General features: G+C 39.1%; 1 protein-coding gene across 1 annotated transcript in view; it reads left to right on the top strand.

The window, feature by feature from the left end:
* Positions 1-22,393, top strand: part of IPO11 (importin 11) — a gene marked incomplete at its 5' end in the record, with an annotated part of 82,038 nt that overhangs the window by 2,486 nt on the left and 57,159 nt on the right. The window contains 8 exons of the mRNA XM_084278664.1: positions 6,285-6,385; positions 11,270-11,346; positions 14,334-14,533; positions 16,813-16,945; positions 17,875-17,933; positions 18,774-18,822; positions 20,310-20,380; positions 21,758-21,950. Of these exons, the coding sequence (XP_084134790.1) occupies positions 6,285-6,385; positions 11,270-11,346; positions 14,334-14,533; positions 16,813-16,945; positions 17,875-17,933; positions 18,774-18,822; positions 20,310-20,380; positions 21,758-21,950 (883 nt within the window). The remainder of the gene's footprint in view (positions 1-6,284; positions 6,386-11,269; positions 11,347-14,333; positions 14,534-16,812; positions 16,946-17,874; positions 17,934-18,773; positions 18,823-20,309; positions 20,381-21,757; positions 21,951-22,393) is intronic.

The raw sequence follows: 22,393 nt of genomic DNA, 5'->3' as shown, positions 1-22,393 counted from the left end.
AGTGATTAATTAGTAATTGTAACGAGTTTTGAGAAGCATAGCTTATAGCTAATCATTGTTTATCTTTGATATCTAAAAGTTATCTGCACACCTGCTGTGTTTTGGCCATCTTATTATGGCTGGTTAACGACATGTTCACTTACTTCCAAATACTTTCCTACAACTCCTTCTTGGGTTGAGGCAGTGCGTACCTCTGTCTTCAAGGTCACTATGTTTGAGAATGTAATTACCGAATACCTTTCAGCATGAGTAATTTTCTTGTCTCATGGAAATTTAAGGATATTGTCTTCTGTGAGGAGAGCCAGGCCACCAGCAGGCCCACTGTTCTCCTTACCAATTTTTTCCTTTTTAGTATCTGTGTTACAAAAACTGCTTTTTGAGGTCTCTGCAAGGGCCCTTTGCAGAAAGCTCAATGAACGTGACAGTAAATGTAAGACAAGTACCATAATTACCAAATCCAGTAATCCAAATTTGACCACTGACAATATCCATCCTGAAATTCCCCAGTCATGAAACCAATCGTAAGTGCCTTGATACCTTTGCTGTTGTGTTTGTTTGTTTTGCCAATCAGGAGTGTCAGAAGTGCAGATAACATCAGCCTCACGTTTTCCTGCAGGGACCAATATGGTCTGTGACCGTAGGCTGTGCAGAAATCACTATTTGCCTAATTTTCATTTAACACAAACACATGCATTTTTAAAAGACTGTTAGATCATTCAAAATTTCCCACAGCGAAGTTCATAGACCACTGTGGCTGCAGTTGGAACACTTGACTTCAGTTACTGGGATCAGGATCTCATCCTGGTTCATGCAAGCTTGAGTTCTTCTGGATCCACGGCTTTATTCGCTTGGATCCACGGCTTTATTCGCTTGGCTCCCGTATCTGTAATGACACAGGCAGACCTCCTTCCCAAGTTAGTACCTGTAACTTCATTTCTTACTAACACCTGACATTGACTTTCTTTCATTTTTCTTTTTTTTTTTCCTTTTTTTTTGTTTTCTTCTCAAACCTTTTAAACCTACTGCGTAGTTTGCCATTGGAGGTACCAAGCTGTTCTGTGAGAGACATAACTAGTTCAAAAAATAAAGAGCTTTGTAAGAGTTTGATTCATGTGTTTTACCATGGCTTTGCCTATAGGCAAATGTCGTGTCCCTGTAACATAGGCAATGTTCATGCTATATATTCTGAGCTGTTGTCCAGTTTGATTTCATGGGGTAGTCTATTGCTGCTATAGCAAAGCACGCTTACTGGATTCCCCCGTTTGTGCAGTAGCTCACACTGCCAGAAAACACAATAATCTCTAATCCCTTGCGCTGGTAACTCATGAATCAAACTTTCAATGTCCAAGTTTTTTCTGTAATCAAATTCTTATCCATGTAATGATAAAAGATTAGATCAGGATGCGTTTTTCATACTGGAGCAAGTGTCCAGGCTACATAAGTCTGGCACATAGTTGGTGAATTTTTATGCCTTGTGGAAGCAAGACCAAATAATAACTTTTGAAAAAAAAAAACCCAATCTCTTAACATTTTTGTGTGGTCCACAAACTTGCGGAAGGGTTTATACACTCCTTAGGCAGTTGCTCCTGTATTAAACGTTGAGAATGGGCATTTTTTTTTTCCAAGCAAGTAGCCATTAATCAGCCCAGTTGGGGATTTTCTGTTTTCCAGGTCAAATTTCTAAAGTAAGCTCCCCAAGTTCAATGATTGCTATCAAAAATCCTTTTGCTAAGTAGGCAGCTGTGCTCTCAGTGAATAAATGCATCTTCGAACCAGCAGCACATACAAACAAACGCTGCAAAGCAAGTCCTCAAACAAACGACAGTGCAAGACGTGAGTTGTCACAGCCAGTCCGTAGGGGTGGGTGGGGGGTGTGGGGGGGGCAGTTCTCCCACTTCTACGGCAATTCTGCCAAGGCACTGGGCTGCGCAGCATGGTGTCAGTGGTGTCGGCCACTGCCTGCAGCGCCCTTCTCCCCGGGCTGTGAACCACAGCGCGACCCTGACGGTCATCGGGGCTGAGCCCTGGGTGAGCACTAGGACCTGGCGGAGCGCAAGGACCCGCCGCACAGTCTCCGTGTTCCGTCCACCTCCCACCAGCCCACCCTTAACTCTCTCCACCACCCGCTCATTCCCACATAAACTTTTCGCCAGTAAGTTCCGCAACTGAGTGGGAATCCAAATACCCTGATGTAACCCGTTTTCCTGTTCTGATGCCATCTTACGTGCCCAGGCTGGGACGAGCAGTCTCTGCAGTCTCTCTGGTGTCAGGAGACAGTGATGTATTAATGAGTTCACTGGGAGGTGTGGGTGGGAGCGGTGGATGTTGAAATGAGATGTGTCCCTGATCTGATGGTCGTCAAAGCCAATACTGGTCCATCTCTGTAGGATTCTTGTCCCACTGCTTAGGTTCCTTGTCCATGGGGGCAACACTGCTCTGTGCCTTGGTGAGACTTCATATAGGTAGCTTTTCTCTCAGTAGTTTTCGGGTGGGTGGGCAGTTCTGCAAACCCTTTCACAGCAGGGCATGCCGTCGCCCGCTCTGCTTTTTTCCAGCTTTTCAAGGACAGGCTGAAGTTGTTAATGCCAGTTAACATTCTCAACTGCGTCATGGGGTGTTTTAGGCTCAGTAAAAGTTAAAGGCAGTCGGTTGTACGTTTGTTTCCACGTTTTTCCTTCCAAAGGTATAGTAGTGGGGGGGGGAGTGCAGGCCGTGGTGGCAGATTTGCGCGCACTACTCGCTCCTCTTCCCGGTCAGTTCCGACAGATTTATCACTTTGCTCTGATAACGCGGCCTTATTACTTAGCATAGTAACTGGGGTAGGCGAAAGAGCACCCAGAAACAAAACCACGTTGTCCATAGTAGATTTCTTCCCTTTTTGAATCTGGTTCTGTAGAACCCAGAACAGGTGCTAAAGCTGCAAAGGCTGAAGTAGCCGCAACACGTTCTGCCTCCATTTTGATTAAAGTCCTTTTACTTAATTTCCAGACAGTTAGTAACGACTTAGTTTCTTTTACCCGAACTGAGGGTTCGTCAAGGATTTGAGCTCCATTAGCTACCCAAGTAGGTAAATCAAATGCACTGTTAAGGCTTGTTGTCAGGTTTCTTTCTTCGCTCCACAAAAAGGAGGGGTTTTAAAGACTTTTCATAATTTTTAATCACTCTCTTAGAGAGCATATTGTGGAGGAGTTTCAGTACCACTTTGCCTTTTTTATTGAGCGTGTATTCCCCATACCTCAGGCAGTGGTGGGGCAAAGGGTACTGGTGCCTCACAAGCCCCTGATATTTTAAGGGGTTCAGCTGTTACCGATAGTCCAGTTGGGGGGGTAGGTACATAATCACTTTCCAAGACTAACTTTCCCAGCTTATCCCCTTGGTTTTCCAATTGAGCAGAGACGCTACGGCTGCTATGTGGTTTTTTTGCTTGATACTGCTTTATGCAGTTCATAACTGCTCACCACGGATTCATGAGCATTTGGCATCTATCTTACCATCTATTGCCACAGTCCACAATTTATCTCCATACTCCCACCATTCTGACATCTGTACGCTACCAACCCTTGTAATTCTTTTTTAAGGTTAAATTCCTTTACCCCCCGCTTTACTAAAAAGCATAATAATAAATTAAAAGCTACCTCACACTCCATGGAGATTTTCACAGCCTTTTCTTCGGGCTGTTGTGAAGACACTGCCTTTTTTTCGGGCAGTTTTGCTCAGCTTTTGTCGTGAAAGTAGCCTGTCTTGGACGGTGAGCCCCTGCTATCAGGTCGGCTCAAGCACGGATCAGACACATCATGTCCTGCATTCGCTGATCATCTGCTCCCCGGTCGCTGCTACCGGTGCTTCTCCAAGCTCTATGCCGCCGGGGTCCTTTGATACCGGGTTGGGGCAGCCGGTCAAGGCCCTTTTCAGGCTGTTGGGGCACCATTTGCCGTGACGCCTGTCACGACGAGAGGGAAGGATGCAGCCAGCCAATATGGTTGATAAAGCAAGCTTCAACGTTATTGCAAGCACACACACTCCCTTTTATACTATTCCTACCACGTGTTATACTTGTCGTATTCTAATTGGCTCTTAACTAAAAGTTACATTTACAATACTCCACCCATCTTGTAGCCTGGGAATCATGTCTCTTTCTCAGTCCCAGGAACGCTGAATCCTTATCGCACCTCCTACTCCCATATCTTGTGACCATGCTGTATGATACACAATAATACACGGACTGATTGTTGCCCCTTCTGTTCTCACCAAGATGGCATGGGGCCTGGTCTTACTAAGCTACACAGGCGACTGCTTGGACAACTGCTCCATAGGCTCATGGCCTTGCTTCTGAAGCCATTCTGCAACAGCTGGGCATTCTTTGTTTTCTGGATGTTTGCTGTGAGAGCTTGCAGCCCAGGTTGTTGAGAAATTGAGAATTCATAGGTGTGACTGAATTTGATGTAATTTAGCTTAAAAGTAAGGTCTAAAAATGCAGGGTTTGAAAGCATTAAATACTATTAATTCTTGTAATGTGGTTGTGTAGCCTGATGTGGGGCCTTTTTTTTCAAATTTATAATACAAAACAGTAGCCTTCCAAACCAACAGAAGTAGAGAATCTGTAGTCCTTTGATTAACTTATGATGGGGGACTGCCTGGGAGAGAAGATACTTGGCACCTTCTTGGTGGAGCAGAAAAGGGCACTGAGGAGCAGATGGTTATAAATGGAGAGTTTTGTAAGAGAGTTAATCTCTATGGGGTATGGGAGGGAATATAACTTATTACTTAATGTAGATACCTTGGCCTTGTTCTTTTTTTTGCATTTCTTATCCAGGCCGGTCTAGTTTTGCGGTATTCTGATTTGATGAAGGTTTGCTTCTGGTTAATATTTCAGCAAGGAAATTCACACTTGGGAATTCCCACTTCTACCTAATTAGAAGGTTCAATGGAGGCTTCAGAACAAGTAGTTTTCTTTTTTTGTGTTTCATTTGTTTTGCAGTGTCTTTCATGCATATGTGGCTGAAGCAGTGTTTGAAGTTTCCTCTTCCCGTTGTAAAATACTTAAATTGCACTTGGGAAAGGTCAGATCCTTTAGGCATTCTATCTTTCTTCCTAAATGAGCTTTCAGAAAGGAAAATGTATTACACAGATCCTTTTCATATTGTGTATTTTTTATCACAGGCCTACAACCTTTTTCATGTTTTTCTAAAGGTTGCCAGTTTTGCAGTCTATAATTTTGGCATGAAAGCCTGTTCGTCGTACACTAACTGGAGTTTGTGAGGGTTTTTTATGTTGACGATTACATCTAGAAGGCTGTTACAGAAAATAGAGAAGGTTAAGTTCTGAATTTGTAGTGGAAATGCTTGATGAGGTCTCAGGTGTCTGTACTGCTGAGTTCTTTGAAGGGTTTATTTATAGTTCCTCAGACATGGCTCCCAAAAGTAGCAGATGCTCTTGACATGAATCCCTTCATTTTTCATGTCTCCTCTTAGTGGCATTCTAAAAGCAACTGATAGAAGTGGTGCACTTTTTTTTTCTACAGTGCACTGTATAAGATGACCACTGAGCTCATGTCTGTTTGCTCCATAAATGTAGTGTCTCACCCCCCTGAGAAGTATCTGTTCGATGCAGTGGGAAACAGGAAGAGCTGCTCTTCAGCAGCTTTGTCAAAATTCAATATCCTACCTTTATTTCAGCTTTTTCTGGTTAGCTAATTTTACAGGGTCACTACCTAAAATAACCTCTCTGTGTTTGTATATACATATAGGTATCTAAAAGTGTATATGGACAGATACAGATAGATGTATGTAGAAACTAATTTTCCTGATTAAACATAGGCAAGTTTGAGAGTTGCTGTCCTGCCAGGTCACTGGTTTGCAGTCAGTGTGGGTAGTCAGGATGGTTCTAACGTGAAAGGCCCCAGAAGCCTGTGGCTCTGCAAAATACAGAATAGCTTCTTACTCTAGTCAGAATACAGCTATGTCATTGAAGAGTGTAATAATGGGCTGATTCTAGTAGTTATTTCCATTTTACTCCCCACTCAGTCAGACGAGAGTAGAAATGTGTTAGCCCTATATGTCTGGTTTATTTTTTATAAATCAAGCCTTATGGCTAGCATATTTGTAATCTTAAAAATTGTTTAATACATGGTTTCACTTGTCTGTCAAATGCTAACTAATGCATTTTGTTCGTATACCCCTGTGCATGCAGAAGTGTGGGCACTTACACATCTGTCCCTGTGTGTTCATGCAGTGGATGTTGAGCAGGCTTTAACTTCTTCTTCTTTTTTTTTTTTTTTTTAATAGAATATCTTTACAAATCACGGCCTGGATGTGAATGTAAGATGGTTAGCTGTGCTGTACTTCAAAAATGGAATTGATCGCTACTGGAGACGTGTTGCACCACAGTAAGTACTGATTTTCTTCCACTTCACCTTCTACAGTAGGTTTTGTTACACTTGCCACACTGGAATAGACCATGTTCCTTGGTTGATAGAAGTTACTTCAGAATTTGTGGTGGAAATGTTTCAACATTAGGACTCATGAACAAGTCTGTTTTCATGCTGCTTCTTACAACTCTGTTAATGACTTACTTTTAAAAACTGACTTAAAAGGCTATTTCATAGAAAGCAGGTTTTGAAGTGATGTGAAAAGCTTTATAGAGTTAATACCTGTGCTTTCTGACAGTGGCAGATATGAAAGGTAGGAAGTCCCTTGAAGAGATAAAGGAGACTTTTCATTGAAGCTGAAAATAATTAATACTGAACATGTACATGAGAAAAAGGAAGCAACTGTCATTATAGAATGGTTTGGGTTGGAAGGGACCTCAAAGATCATCTAGTTCCACCCCCCTTTGCCGTGGTCAGGGACACCCTCACTAGACCAGGTTGCACAAGTAAGTTCTGGTCTTCTTAACTTGCTAAGCAAATTTCTGGTCTTCATTTTCTGTTGTCTGGATATGTGGATTCTGATAATACAAAATATTCTGCAAGGAAGCTAGAAAACTAACCACTGTTCTTGGCACCAAATCACTTAAGTGACAAACAGTGCTGTTAGAATTTGTGATACCTACAGAAGTATATACCTCTCAATGTTTGGTGTGAATTTTTTTGTTTCCCTTCTTTACTTAAATGTAATTTCAAAAAGGCTTTAAATTTTCCTTTATTGCTTTCAGGAACTGGAAGACGTGGAAGTTTTCAATCTGTCCCTTAAATGCTAGTGGTACAAATAGGTGGGATGTCACTGTCAGGTTGTGCAGGGTATATTTCGTTGTGTTCGTGTTTGAAATGGTGTCCTAAGTTTGGCTAGGGTAGAGTTATTTTCTTTCTAGTAGCTGGTGCAGTGCTGTGTTTGGGAGTTAGGATGAGAGCAATGTTGATGTTTGTCAGCTAGCAGTGAAGGACTTGGGTTTTCATACTACCCTGCTAACAAGAAGATGAGGGACTCCCAGGAAGCTGGGACGGGACACAGCCAGGAGAGATGATCCCAAACTAACCAAAAAGGGGTATTTCATACCAATGATATCATGTTCAGCACGAAGGAGGACTGTTAGGTGAGGAGTGCAGAGCTCCAGGAGAATGGCTTTGGAATAGTCTAGCTTCAGGATGGGTCTGAGTTGTGTGGTTTGGTGAGAAACCGCATTGCATACTTCCAGTTTTGTATATTTTGCTATAAAGTCCTGTTACTGTTATTTCTCCCTTACTTTGCTGTCCCAGCAAACTGTCCTTATTCTAACCCACAAGGCTTGCCTTTGTGTTCCTATTTTCTCTTCCTCTCTTCCCCCTCCTTCCACCCTCCACACACACTGTTGGCGGGGAGCAATGTGTGCAGATAACGTGGGAAGTGAGAGGATTTGTGATGCTCAGCTGCTGGCTAGGGCTAAACCAGAAAAGGTAGTTTAATGTATTTAGCCATACATTGGGTGTTCAGAAAAAACTTACACCGAAAGAGGGAAAACTGATGAAATTCTGCATCTCTAAGGCAGATTTAAATAGTAGTATTCCATTATTACATAAAGCACTAAACTTTTTTGTATGTGGGTCAGGGTACAATTACAAAACATCTGCAAGTGTTCAGATTCCTCTTTAGGCAAGATATAAATACCACCTTTTGCATGGAAGAGGGTGTATACCTTTAACACTTCTGGTTTAACATACACCCTTCCCCTACTCCAGTGTGCGGTCCCACCCGCAGCAGACAGTCCTCCAGAACTTGAATGTGAGTCCTTTCCCATGGGGCTTCAGCTCTTCACCAGCTGCCCCAGTGTGGGTCACTTCTGTGGGGTGCAGTCATAAATCATAGAATGTCTCTTAGGTCCAGACTGCTCCAGCCTGGTCCTCTACGGAGTCACAAGCCCCCCCAAGCAAACCTGCTCTGGTGTAGGCTTCTCTCTCCACGGGCTACAGGTGCTGTCAGGAGCTTGCTCCAGTTCAGGCCACTGTCTTCTATATGTGTCCACCTGCTCCAGCATGGGGTCTTTCAGAGGCTGCAGGTGGGATCTCTTCCCCATCATCTTCCATGGGCTACAGGGTGACAACCCCTTGGTGCCTGGAATGCCTCCTCTCCCCGAGCTTCTTCACTGATTCTGGAATCTGCAGAGTTTCTCACATCTTCTCACGCCATTCTCTGTTGGCAAAAAAATGTTGCTTGCGGTTTTCTCTCCTAAATGTGATTCCCAGAGGCTCTGTGACCGTCACTGATGGTCAGTGGCAGGTCCAGCCTTGAGCCGAGCTGGTGTTTGCTCGGTCAGGCCTAGGGAAAGCTTCTGACTGCTTCTTGCAGCCCCCGCTCCTCCACCAGAACCCCACCATGCAAAACCACAACAGCTCCAAAAGAACCTCTTGAATATTTACATACATGTTTCCCTATACCAAACACAGAAAAGAGATAGAAACTTTGATACTGCAAATGGTGAGAAATTACAGCTTACTTAGTTCATCTCTAGAATACCTTGTTTTAATTTTCCATTTGCTGTAATTCGGTGCTGAAGAGAGATAACTTGTTGAATCATACGCAGTCTTCTAGCCTGCTTGTTTATAAGTTTTGTGTGGCATCCTGACCCTTTGTTGCAGTGTATTGAAGAATAACTGTGCTGCTGCTGGAGTCCTGCAGGAGGGTGAGCCTGTGGTAGGGGGATCCCATCTCCAGTGGGTGTCACTGTTGTATTAGCCAAATCGCAAATTCCTCCATCCCGAGATTCCCCAACTCCCATCACATAATGCAGTATACTACTTGCATGCCTATTGATTCTTTAGATAGGTTTTTTTATTGCACTTTGCTATTCATAAACTTCTGTATTTCAAGCACTGACCCTTGTGAACGTATTTCTTTCCTTTCCCTTTTGTTTGTAATGGCAAAAGTTTTGAAATTTTTAATTATGCTATAAAAAGCATTTTTATTAAGAGAAATTAATTAAATGCACTAAACTAAAACACCTGACTATTAACTAAAAATGAATGGCAAGGGGCCTTATGAGCTCACAAACAAGGTAAATGAAATTATATAGTAAAACAGGCTTTATTTTTCTTTACAAATTTTTGTAGATGCTTTCTGTCATCCCTGAATGTGAATTACCATACAGGCTATGTTTAGTTGAGATTACATTTCATAATTGTGTTAATAGGAATTTGCAAGTTTTAGAAACCACTTTAGAGTATGCCTGTATGTGTGGAAATTATGTACTGCATTATTGTATTTAAAAAAAACCCTGCAACACAGAAATCTGTTTCCTGAAAAGGTTATCTACTTGCTTTAGATTAACTACTGAAATAGTTGCTTGCAGAAAAACACCATTGCAGGTATCTTTGAACTTTACCAAAGATGTTTTCAGGCATAATTTAATTGAATGTAAAAATATCTAAAGCCTAAGCCTTGATAAAAGGTCACTTAAATGTGGTTCCTGAATGCTATAAATTACATTTGGAAATAAAAAGACTTAGTGTGCAGTTCTGAGTCACCAGTGAAATAATAATTCCCCCCACAGACACACTGTGCTATACTTAGAATGGTATGTCTTTGATTTAGGGAGTAGTGAATACTTGCGCTGTATGGGCTGGGAGTTGGGGAAGTGAAAGCTAGAGTATTGTTGCAAGTGTTTGATGTTTTGTTATTTCTGAGATGAATATTTATTATTTGCCTAAATGTGTTTTAGGGAGCTTTAGGCATTGTTTTAAATCTCCCTATATAAAACTAGGAGGTCAGTATTTATAGTGTCTGCGGTTGGATAACAGGATGTGGTGTTGTTGGTGTGTTTAATCTTCGTTTCCAGCCATCAGACTTCACTGAGATGTGGTGATTTCATGTGTGCTTCTATATTATTGCAATATCAGGTGAAACAGCTTCATCTAAAAACCTTGTGATAATGTCTGGTTATGTGCCAGAAACAGCTTTCTAGGTGCTATTGGTAGATAAAAGTGGATTTTTTTTTTCTGACTGTATTGTCTATGAATAGCAACAAGGCAGTTTTAAAAGCAGCTTGTTTTGTTTCCTGCCTGTAACTTAAAGGAAAATTACATGGATCATATAAAGTCTGAAGTAGTGCAAGAGTGATGTCATACTGCAACTTATATCCTTAAACTTAGAGGTCACTTAAAAGGAAGTATAAAATAGCATAAAGTTTGATTTGAATGAAAGTTAACCTTTATGTCTTAAAATTTATCCTTCTGACTAGTTTTCCTTGCATTTTTGAAGGCCTTACCAATATATTTTTTTACTCAAACATAAAGTTTTCAAAGGATCCATGTTTTTAAATGTATCTCTATGACCTGCTTGTAGAAAAGGATTATTGTTTGCAAAAAGAACTGTCATCTGATACTGGATTGCCTTATACTGGGCATCTTTTTGTCATTGTCTATTAGTATTCATAGGAAAAATCATGCTCAAGCCATCAATTGCCACAGTAATAACTACATAATAAGAGTCAATTTGTCATTTGTATGGTTTTGCCTTATTTTCTTAACATACTTGGGTACCTTACTCTGAACTTTATCTATGTTAAACACACTTCAAAAGCTGAGGTAAAAAGATGTCAAATACTTGTCTCTTTCACTGCTTTCTTTCTTTTTAAATATCTTCGAGATAGTGGAAAAACAAGTGTGATCTTGATAATTTATCAAACTGGAATACATTAGTTTCAAGAAAATAGTGTATAAAGGTAACTTTCTTCCACAGGTGCACAAATGGAAATAATCATTCTGTGTCTAGTAATAGTAAGAGAAAATAATTCTAAGTATGAGTTAATAGTTGCTTTTTATGGAAAATTAAATAATATTCTAATAAACGTGTCCTCACAGTGCTCTTTCTGAAGAAGAAAAATCTACTTTGCGTGCTGGCCTTATCACCAACTTCAATGAGCCAGTGAATCAGGTTAGTGGTGAACAATTAATTATTACTCCTCACAGCAAATGCTTGTATTGCTATATAATTAGCTTTCTCTGTACAAAGTGTTTAATGATAATAATAGAGTTGACAAGTTGCAATTTATATGTTGCCTTTCAGGCAACCTTTATGTTGAAGTGAGATCTCTTTCCACAGATGATAACTCAACGTGAGTTACCTCTGCAGTGTTTTTTTGTTGCAGTTGGTGGTTTGTGTTGTCCTTCACTTTATATGGAGCCATTTGGTGAAATGGTTTGGGCAGTGGATGTAGCTCAAAAATTACCTTCCCTCCCAGTGTGATTTTTCCTTTCACCTGTACTGTTCTCTGACTCCCAGCCTATCCATAGAAGGAAGGAGGGGGCATGTTTTTAGCAGGAATGAGCTGTTGAGAATGTTGCTGCCTAAACCCACATAAGCGACATTGCTGTCACACATCTAATCACAGCATTAATTAATTTATATAGGCATAATAAAGCTACAGTATGATATTGTCTTGTCTTACATAAAGTGACTAATTTTAAGCTCCTGTTTTGACTAGAATATGGATTTATTGTTAGATTGTGAATAGAGCTAATGTTAGGAACTCAGAATATGCATATGCTAGATGAACCAGTCTTCCTTCTAACAAACTCATTCTTGCTCATGTAAGTATGAGATTCTACAAAGACGTATTTGCTAGTATTTTAAGATAAGTCTTAAGGAACTTTTTTAAGAAAATATAGTAATTATTTGCATAAGGTAAAGATTAAAAAGAAAAGGTATGGCAAATGAAGTTCTGCTGGCATTTAAATTTCAACTTTTCAGATTTCCTTGATGGGATTAATGTTGTTTGTAGGATCAGAACAATGTGTCAAAATTAGGGTAACTTAATCTTTGTAGAAGGCCTTTGTGCAATGCCAATTTACTGAAATATTCCATACTTCCATTAGTTTGCCTGGAGTGGGATAATTTATACTGTTAAATTCTAGTGTTAATGGAACAGTTCTGCAGTTATGAGGCTATGTTTGAGGGTTGAGACTGAAACATTTTTAACTGGTATTTTAAAGACTTGTGGCTTTACATATTTGTTTGTGTGCCCTTTATGATATTTTTGGGACATGGTCCCAAAATTAAAATGTGGAGTATTTTGTTTTGGTTGATGCCAGCAGCCTGCCCCGAAATGGTTGCCCAACCAATTGCTGTGATATTGAAGTATGTTTACAGAGTCCATCTTCCCTTCCTTCTCCTTTTTTCCCCAATGTGTTGTGGATATATTGAGGTTTCCTTTCAGAGGTGTCATTCATTTAGTCCCTATTCTTCTTGATATGCCCGAGTTACATCTTTATGTTCCTAGTGAGTGCTCTTTTCCAGTCGCAAGCACTTCATAACACAGTTGCTATCTGCTTGTGCTTTCTGCATTGTTAAAGGTTGAAAATCTGTGACCCTTCTATGTATAAAAAGAAAAAAGCAACCCAAAAATAAAAGAATTAGACGTAGTATTGAGATGTGATGATGTGAGCTGACTTGCAGGGGAGGGGAGAAGAAAAAACAGAACATACCATATGTTGGGAGTGTAATTTTTGTGCCTTCTGAAGATATTTACCATATGGAGGGAACAGAGGAACAAAACACTCCTTGAAATGTATGACAGCAGATATTTTAATTTTTTTTTCTTCACTTAAAGCTGGTCCTCAAGGAAAAGAACTCTTAGCATCCCTGGAGAGATTGTTTCTTCTATCGCATATGGAGCAGGGTTTATTTGCTCCCTCCTGCCAATTGACATCACTTGATCCAAAAATAAATAAGAGTCCCAGCTCTTCCTTGCAAACATTGACATCAGTTTTCTGAAGCAATTCTTCTCCTTAAGCAAGTGGGTAGGAGTGAATATTGTAGAAAGTTTTATGGGGTGGTCAGACTTCAGATAAAACAGCTAAGGAAGCAGTAAAGGAGGGCATGGCTGTTCCCCCTTGTGTCTGTAAGTCACTTGGTTTCCTTTTGATAGCAAAAGAAGGTGTCTTCTTCCATAAAGTGGAAGTATCTTGGTAGTTGTAGGAGTATGCTGAAAGTGAGAGCATCTGCTTTATTAAGGCTGTCCATTCAAGAACCTTTTCAATGCAAATGTGATAAGAATGGGGAAGCAAGAGCATGAAGTTTTGGGGTATTCGAGGTGGGATTGTGAGGGACTATGCAGGATTTATAATGGAACATTTAGGTGAAAGGAGTGGTAGAAGCAGCAAAGTGGGGAAAAGATGTGAAGAAGGTATAAGAAGGGCCAGTTCTGTAAACCATGGCTGCTCAGTACCTGTGTCTGAACAAAAGCCCTGTGTCTGATCCTCAGTCTGTCCAGTCTTCTTAACTACCTTCCATATTCTGTTTGTTGTGTGTGTGCTGCAAAGGCTAGGTGCTGGCTACTAGCAAGTCTGGACTGAGTGAGATTTGGTGCCATCAAAGAAAGTAAGGTGGTGGGGGTGGTGCAGGTGCCCGTGGCCTGTGGTATGAGGACCTGGAGTGAGAGTCTTTATAGACTCCATCCACTGGTACAGGATCACAGCTCAGAGGCACAGGTGCCTGGGGAGGTTGGGGAACACCCTCTAACTAGAGGATGAAATTCAGGTATAGCAGAAATAAGGGTAGTATGTCTTCGGCAGTCTGCATTTGTAGAAGGTGGTAGAAGAGACTGTAAAACAAAAGTGGTTGCCAAATATCTGTTTTTTCATGTATGTGATTGCTAGAACAAATAAATTTAGTAGTCTGTAAGGTTTAAGCAAGGCAGGCAGCTTAGCATCTTAAGTAAATGCTATAAACATAAAATGGAAGACTTTTTTCCTTTACATTGATTTGCATTTGGAAAACTGTAAAAATAGTTTGAAAAAACCCACACAAGTCCAGCAATCCATACTAGTTTTTTATTTCAGGGTTCTTTTGTCTGTTAAATTTCTGCATTGTCTGTTTCCTAAATGATGTTTGACTTGGTGTTTCGTTTTGCTTTTTTGCAGATAGCAACTCAGATCTCTGTACTGATTGCTAAAGTTGCCAGAGTAGACTGCCCAAAGCAATGGCCGGAACTTATACCCACACTTGTAGAATCTGTGAAAGTCCAGGATGATCTTCGACAGCACCGAGCACTACTTACCTTTTACCATGTCACCAAGACACTGGCATCCAAACGGCTTGCTGCAGATAGGAAGCTTTTCTATGATGTGAGTAATGTGATGTGATACTGTAGAGCATGCAGACCACATATGTGTGTAGTGCTTCTGGGGCAGTGCATTAATGACAGTTATACTTATGTTAATATCTGCCTTTGAAACACAATATCTCCTACTTTGGTGGGTGTATAACATTAAAAATCATTTTCTAGGCGAAATGTTTCAGAGATCTTCATTAATTGTGTTTGCAGCTTGAGCTGATCTCATCAATACTTAAAAATATCTAAAGAACAGTTGTCTAGAGGAAGGGAACAGACTATTGTCAGTGATGCCCAGTGACAGGACAAGGGGCAGTGGGCACAAACTGGAACACAGGAGCATGAGAGAAAAACTTTTTCATGGTGAGGGTGGCAGAACACTGGCACAGGGTGTCTAGAGAGGCTGTGGAGTCTCCTCTGGAAATATTCAACACCTGCTTGGACATGATCCTGTGCATTCTGCTGTCTGTAATCCAACTCTAGGGGGTTGGACTAGATGATCTCCAGAGGTCCCTTCCACCCCCTAACTATCCTGTGATATAATAACTTGTGTTAAGGAAAAAAGCTGCATCTGTGGAAGGATACCTGCCTATCAGGCATATCATGCTGTAAGCAGATCTTACTATCTATGAATTTGCAGTGGTTTTATCAGTGTGCTCTAGATTCATACTTTATATAGTCTTTAAGAAATACTGGGGTTTAGACTTCTATACCACCCTATTTTGTGTTTTTATCATCAGTGGAAATGTGTTTGGGTTTTTTCCAGACTGACTCCTTTCTCCAGGTTAATCCAAAGGCAAGATGTGGATGCAAATGTCAGATTTTTGTCTCATCTAGCTTATCTTCACTGTAAGAATCCATTGATTAGAACACAGATTTACCTTTGACTCTAGGCTGTTGCATCTCCAAAGCCTGCTGGAGTTAAGCAATTATGTAGTACAGTTAACTGAATTCAGTGAGTTAAACATATTTTTGAAAAGTGTTACACTTGAATTTTCAAAATTTTATTTTATTCCTCCATTTTCAAGAGAATATAATAATTCAGGTAGTGAAGCCTGTTCCTGAATGTTTACCTATTTATCATTATATTTTGAAAAATAAATTCTGGCTGTGTAATCACTAGGGTGAAACTTTAATTGTCCATGGTCTGAGGAACTGGAGACAGGGTCTTGTAACAGGCCAGCACTCAAACAATGATATTTTGTGGAGAGGTGTGTGTGTAGAGGAACAGTATTTTCTCTCTGGTGTGTATAGGTATGGATGAATGTAATCTCTGAATAGCAATTATTGTTTACATTTTGACATCTATCAGGTCATTATACATGATCTGGATAATTTGCAATACAGGTTTTGGTATAATCACAGATGTTCATTTCAAAGCCGTAGAGACTGAGTGGGGTAATGATTTCTCTTCTAGAGCCCTACTAAATCAAGATGTTAGTTATAGAGCCTCGTTGTGCAGCTGAAAACATTCATAATGCTCAAGGATGTAGCAAAAAAAATCAAAACTCAGTCCCAATTCCCCACCTTCATAAAATAGCCAAATCCATACCATCTCAGTAGAGGGACAGAAAGGAGTTTATCATTAGCAAGATCCAGTACTTGTTGTTAAAGTTGCCATGTCCAATGATATCTGTGCTTTATTTCCACCATTTTGCTAGGTTCAGAAGGAGCTTTTATCAGCAGTCATTTTTATGTTCCCAAGAAATTAATTCAGTTTGAACCCTTTTCCTTATGGAATGACATTTTCCCCAGCATGATATTTTCTTTGTATATGCTTTTATTCGTGGAGGAAGACAACTTTAGACACACAAGGAAAAGGCTTATTAGGGTTTTTTTGAAAGATTTGTAATGCAGTTCTTGTAAAAAAATATAATTGAAATTTCATTTTAATAACCATACTTTTTGAGCAAGGGTTTTATGTTAAATATTGGTTTTAAACTTGTGCATATTGTTGAATATCCAAAGTTCTTCTATCATCCAATTTGGTATGAATGAAAATTTTCAGTGCATGCAGTTTCACTGTGTTTGCAAGACGTGAGTATGTTCAGAGGTTTTCTTGAACTTCAGTTAGGAAAACAAACTATTTTTGAGCATCTGATGCTATAGGTTTCACAGTTTTCTGGAAAACTTGTTTTAATCAGTACGACTCAATACAACAATGAATCAAGTGGCTTATACAAGAAGATGGATTAAATAATTTAATCTAAACCAGCCCTTAAAAAGTAGGCATTTATTATTCTGTAGTCAGATTCAGAAAATGGTATATATTGTGGGTCCTTCTTTTTGCAGCTTGCTTCAGGTATCTACAGCTTTGCTTGTTCCTTGTGGAATCATCACACGGATACGTTCCTACAGCACGTCTGTACAGGGGATGAAGCAGCAGCCGCAAATTCACTAGAAAGGACTTTGTTGTCATTGAAAGGTAATAATGTAGAATGATACTAAGTAAAACAAGTCATATATGTTTCTTCACAGCAAACGAGTAAAGCTTTTATGGTAAAGAGCATTTTTTAACAAAGCCATGCCCCTTGGGAAGAACTGTAATCTTAGTTGCTTTTACCTGTACCTTTAGCAAGGGAGGAGGAGGATTGTTCACATGAACAAGGGGGAGAAGATATCCTTGTTTCTTAGTATGTACCATTCTGATCTATTTCTTGTAAGGAGTTGAGGTCTGGGAAGTGGGAAAGTGGAGACCATAACAGGTCTTAATTACATATGTAATTTAGGTTTGCATCTGTCTATAGGCACTTAATTGATGAAGCTGAGCAATGAATTCTGTGTGAAGTTCACCCGTGTTCAGTGAAGAGTTAACCTTAGTGGTCAGTTTAGCTTTTAGGCTGATGCTTAAGTACTTGTCAGTGGGATGACCTTGTATCCCTACTGTGCTTTGCTGCTTTGCAGAGTTGAGATGTTTGTGTGTGGTTCTTGCGATGCAGATGATACTGGTCTTGAATTGTTTCAGGAGGTGCAGTATGTAGCTTCTCTGGGTTACTGGCAGTGACAAGCCTGAGGATATTTGTAAGATGACTTAATTGGCCCTAGTTGACTCTACTTGGCCCTTTTCCTACTGCAGAACCTTTCAGAAGATGCATATGTACAGCTTTTGCAGATTTCTTTTAGATTCAGTAATTCTTTGAAATATCATCATTATTTTACACAAATTGTACCAAATTTTTAGGTAATTTCAAGAAGATAAAATTCATCTTAGGTGTAGTTGAGGTACCCAAGATTAACTGTGGTTTTAATACGGAGAATTGAAAGAAAGGCATAGTAACTGTAATTGTAGTTGTGTTCTGAAATCTGTTGGAACAAGGGCTGAGAAATATCTACACAACTTTTTTCACTTCTTAGTGCTTCGTAAACTGACAGTTCATGGGTTTGTAGAACCTCATTGGAGTGCAGAGGTGATGGTAAGTGGCATTTCTGTTTCTAGTTCTATATTATGACTCTTTTGGGATGATTTCAGGTGTTTAGAGCTGTGTTTAAAAATCATTGAAAGGCATGTGTTTTGTGTTGCGTGAAGGAAGATCAAGCAACATGCTCCTAAAGTTGTCCTCCCATTAGATGAGAACTGACAGATTCTGCACAGATCTTAAACACTGTGACACCAATGGCATGATCTTTACGAAAAGAAAGTTTCCAGTTTACATGTCATGTGATAGTGACACCCTTCTTGCCTGCTGGAAGATGTCTTATATGTGCTCTCCCCTTCACTTGAAGATGTTAACACTTATTGATGAGTGTAATGGCATATTTGTTTTACCCAGTTCTGTTGGTACAATTTGTCTGATTGAGATGAAAGCCTGTGTTATGCAGCCCATCTAGAGGGAGGGGGAAAGTGACAGAAGGAAGAAACCCAGGCATCTCCTTCAGTACCAGACACTTCCTGTTTTAATGGAGGAATTGGTTACTTATCACCTACGTCCTAGACTAGGAAGTTGAGAACAGTAAAGGACTGAATAAAAAGATTGTAAAGCATGTGCCTATTTTTACTTGTAACTTGTTCTACTAGAGACTCTTTGTTGTTTGTGGTACTAATATGGTTGATTTGGATTATCTGTGCCTGCTAGGTAGCTAATTACTTGTTTCATGAGGACACTGTTTGTCTAAGATATTAGTTCAGTTGAAAGTGGTAAGGTGATGTCTAAACTAGTTATACATCTACACTGACTTCAGCTTGATTTAACTTTCTTCTCATACAGTGCAAACTAAGCTTCATCTCTAAAAGGCACAAACTTTCTATTTTTCAGGGTTTTCTACATGCAGTGTTTGAACGACTAAAACAATTTCTGGAGTGTAGTAAGTATCGGGATATTTTTCCTTGTATTGGTTGTTAGGTATTAGGCACTGGATGAAAGCATAAGTTCAATGCATCATCAGTAATCATTTAGGTGCAAGGTATTTTTTTGTAAGTGCAAGGTTATTTAAAATGTTGCTGAAACTGTCCGATCATCTTGAATTTTCTGGGTTTTTTTCTTCTTCCTGGAGTTTGCCACACATTTGGTAGGTGTCAGATGGGAAATAAAAGTCCAAATTCAGCTGTATGTACCCTGTAGCTGCATCAGTAGTAGTATGAGACAGGTAATCACAGTTTAACACAGAGAACAGAAGTACAAACATTATTGGAAGATGTTAGTAGTGCTTCTGCAGCAAAGTTTCACGAAGCAAGCAAAAAATGACATCTGAACTCATTTCTCTTTATTTGTTTGTATCTTTGTAATAGAACTCATGCAAGCCATGCACTCATTTGAAGCCTGTCAGGACATTCTTTTAGGATTCAATTTAGGATTTTGGTATTTCTACACTGAGTAGAAAGAATTTTCTGATGTAAATGAAGGTACTTGTCTCAGGAGCATGGATTTAAGTGAGAGGGGCTTATCTGGGCTCTGAGCGTCATTTATAAAAGAGATGGAAACTATCACTGTGTTCAATAGCGAAATACAATGCCTTTTTTGGCTTTCCTAAACTGCAAGCTGCTTTGCATGCAACTGTTTGTCCCTTTTACTATACTATAGTCATGCAATTCTGGCCACTCTTCAGTCTTTTTGCAAGATAGTTGCCTAGCTTTAATAGGCTGAAGTGAAGGCCATCCCAACCTGAAGCTTGGTAGTTATAATCCCTTAGAACATGAGGACTTTGGGGTTTGTATGTCCTAAAAGAAATGAGCTTGAACATTCCTGTTGCCACCTTTCTAATCAGTAAGTTGTTTTGCAAAAGCAAACACAACTCCCTTAAAATATTAGCATTTACATTTTTTTATATCATGTTTTGTGCCTGTATGCCCTCATTATGGCTCTTTATGTTTTTCTTTTATTATATATTTATTATAGCTTTATCTGCTCTTTGTAAATTCAGAATATTTTCCGGTGTCTGTAATCAATTACTTTCTAAGGTGGAGTTTCTAGAAAAACACAATTCTGTACTAAGGATATACCATAATGTTAATAAAAGGGCATTCTGTCTTTTCAATGCATTTTTACTTGTGTGTGCTAGCATTTGTTTGCATTATTTTAACTATACTTGTCATTAGGTTCTCTGTAACGGTGTCCTAACTGTTACTCTGGTTACAGTGAATTTCACTGCAGCTCAAAGAAGTAGTTAATGATTTTTTTTTTTCTACCCTGTGCTCATTATCTTTAATTTGACTTTGAATTTATTCTGCATTAGAACTTTTTCAGGCTGCCATAATACCTGAACTACAGATAAAATTGTTACCTTTTAAAACTTAGCTATCCATAAAGAAAAGTCTAAAATAATGATGTTTGTTAAATATCTGATTTTATCAGGTAGACGTGTAAGACCAGAAAATGTATGCAGAGATCGTCTGGAAAAAACTATAATTCTGTTCACTAAAGTGGTAAGTAAATTCTCAGTTACTGAATGTTTGACTGTTGTGGGGGGCAACCCCCAGTCAGACATGTATATGCCTTAAAGCCAACCAGTTTCAAGTCTTCTAAAGAAATGTGAGGTATTGCAGCCTAAAATTTCTTTGTTGGGAAACTGTTAAAGCGTTTTAAAAAAAAGGTTGCCTGTTTACTTGTTGTGACATAAGTTTCAGGAGTAAAGAGCTTACTTCCCTAACTAAAAAAAAGAAGTTTAAAATTTTAGAAGCATTAAAAATTAATGCTTTACATAAATATGTTAGTAATCTTGGATTTTTTTTTCTCAGGAAAGAATTCTCTAAGCTTTGCCAGGACGTTGGTATCAGCATTACTTAACAAAGAAGAGAAACTTTTCAGCTTGCATTTTATAAGTAGTTAGGTTGTTATTTTTAAGGCCTTGTTAGTTCTCTGGCCACGTTTTTTGTGCAGTTTTCTTTCAATAAACTAAAACTCTTACTTTCTGTAACTTCTGTGTTATATAGTGCTTTTGAAATTGTCAGCTAATTCTGTGCAACCATTAATTGCCTATATTATGGGAAGGTAATTTTTAGCTTTTGTCAGTTGCTCTGTTTTTTAAAGATACAAAACCTACAGAATTCCCATTGTTTTCAAATTCTGTACTGGGGCCATGGATCTTATTTAAATATTCAGCCTAATTGTCAGGAGTGGGAGGCTACCTATTCACCAAAGTTGAACTGAAAGTGGTCATAATACTTCTTTTGAACTATGAAGCAGAGTATGTGAGGCATGTACATCTTTTTTCATAGACCTGAAGAGAAAATGCACTTTATTGATAATAATTGCCACAGATATAAATGCAAGAGTTAGGCTTAGGCATTTTTTTTTTTTTTGGCAGTAGTATAGGAGATTAAAGGAATTAGCCAGTGCATTCTAGACCAGTAGTTGGAAAAGCTAAGCTGAAGAAGCATGTGCTTCTGTGGCAGTGGAGGGAGAGGAAAAAGAGGGGAAAAAGAGGTTTTTTCCCCTCATGCCTTATTCTAAGTCAATAATTCTAATAGGTGTGCATCACCAGCTGAAAAGTTAAGGCTTTTAAGTGTGGCTGATATGTTTAATATACTGTATTGCTAGCAATGTAGTCCAGTTGAAAATGGTTGATTTCCCTTAAACTTAAAGGTAATTTTGAAAGTGAATCATAAATTTGGGGGCAAAGTGCTTAATTTAACTGCTGATACTGATCTCTTCCTAACTTCTTGTCTGTGTTCATTTTTATTTTCTATGATTTTATAAAAATTGGCAGTTGTTTTTGATATTAGCTTATGAAAGCATTTATTAAGACTTGAACAAAAAGTAATTTGATTTCTTTCTTGTTCTGCTACTTCCTTAATTTTTAGCTTTTGGATTTCCTGGATCAGCACCCTTTTTCATTCACATCTTTGATTCAGAGGTCGTTGGAGTTTGCTGTAAGCTATGTGTTCACGGGGACTGGTGAAGGAATTGTGTTTGAGCGGTTTATTGTGCAGTGCATGAATCTCATTAAGATGATTGTGAAAAATTATGCTTACAAGCCATCCAAAAATATTGAAGGTATTTCTGCTATTGAATACTTTTTTTTTTAACTGTCTTAAGCTGTATTTTGCCAGCTGTATTAGTTTTTCACTGTTGGGAATATTATTTTGAAGCACTTAATATTTTAGTAGCTAGTAACATATGCCTCGGTCCCTGTATACATAAATCTTATATTGATGATGAAAGAATTGCTATATAGAGAGAGATTGACTTGCTAAAGTAATTTTAAATACACAGGGAGCATGACTATCGCTTTATTTTTTATGAACTAACTTTAAAAAAGTATTGAGGTGTGGAATTAGATTTATCTTCATCACATGTTTGGTTGCATCTTTCCTTTGAGAAGAGCTTGACACAGTGGGTTATTTGGGGTGATTAACCTGTACACTTAGAGACAGAAACATGGTTAGTTTAATGTACAGTTCACATGTTCTGCATTCTAGGACTGTGTTTCATTCTGA

The sequence above is a fragment of the Gallinula chloropus genome (assembly GCF_964237585.1).
Source record: "Gallinula chloropus genome assembly, chromosome: Z".
Lineage (NCBI taxonomy): Eukaryota > Metazoa > Chordata > Aves > Gruiformes > Rallidae > Gallinula > Gallinula chloropus.
This window is presented reverse-complemented; position numbering and strand designations above follow the sequence as displayed.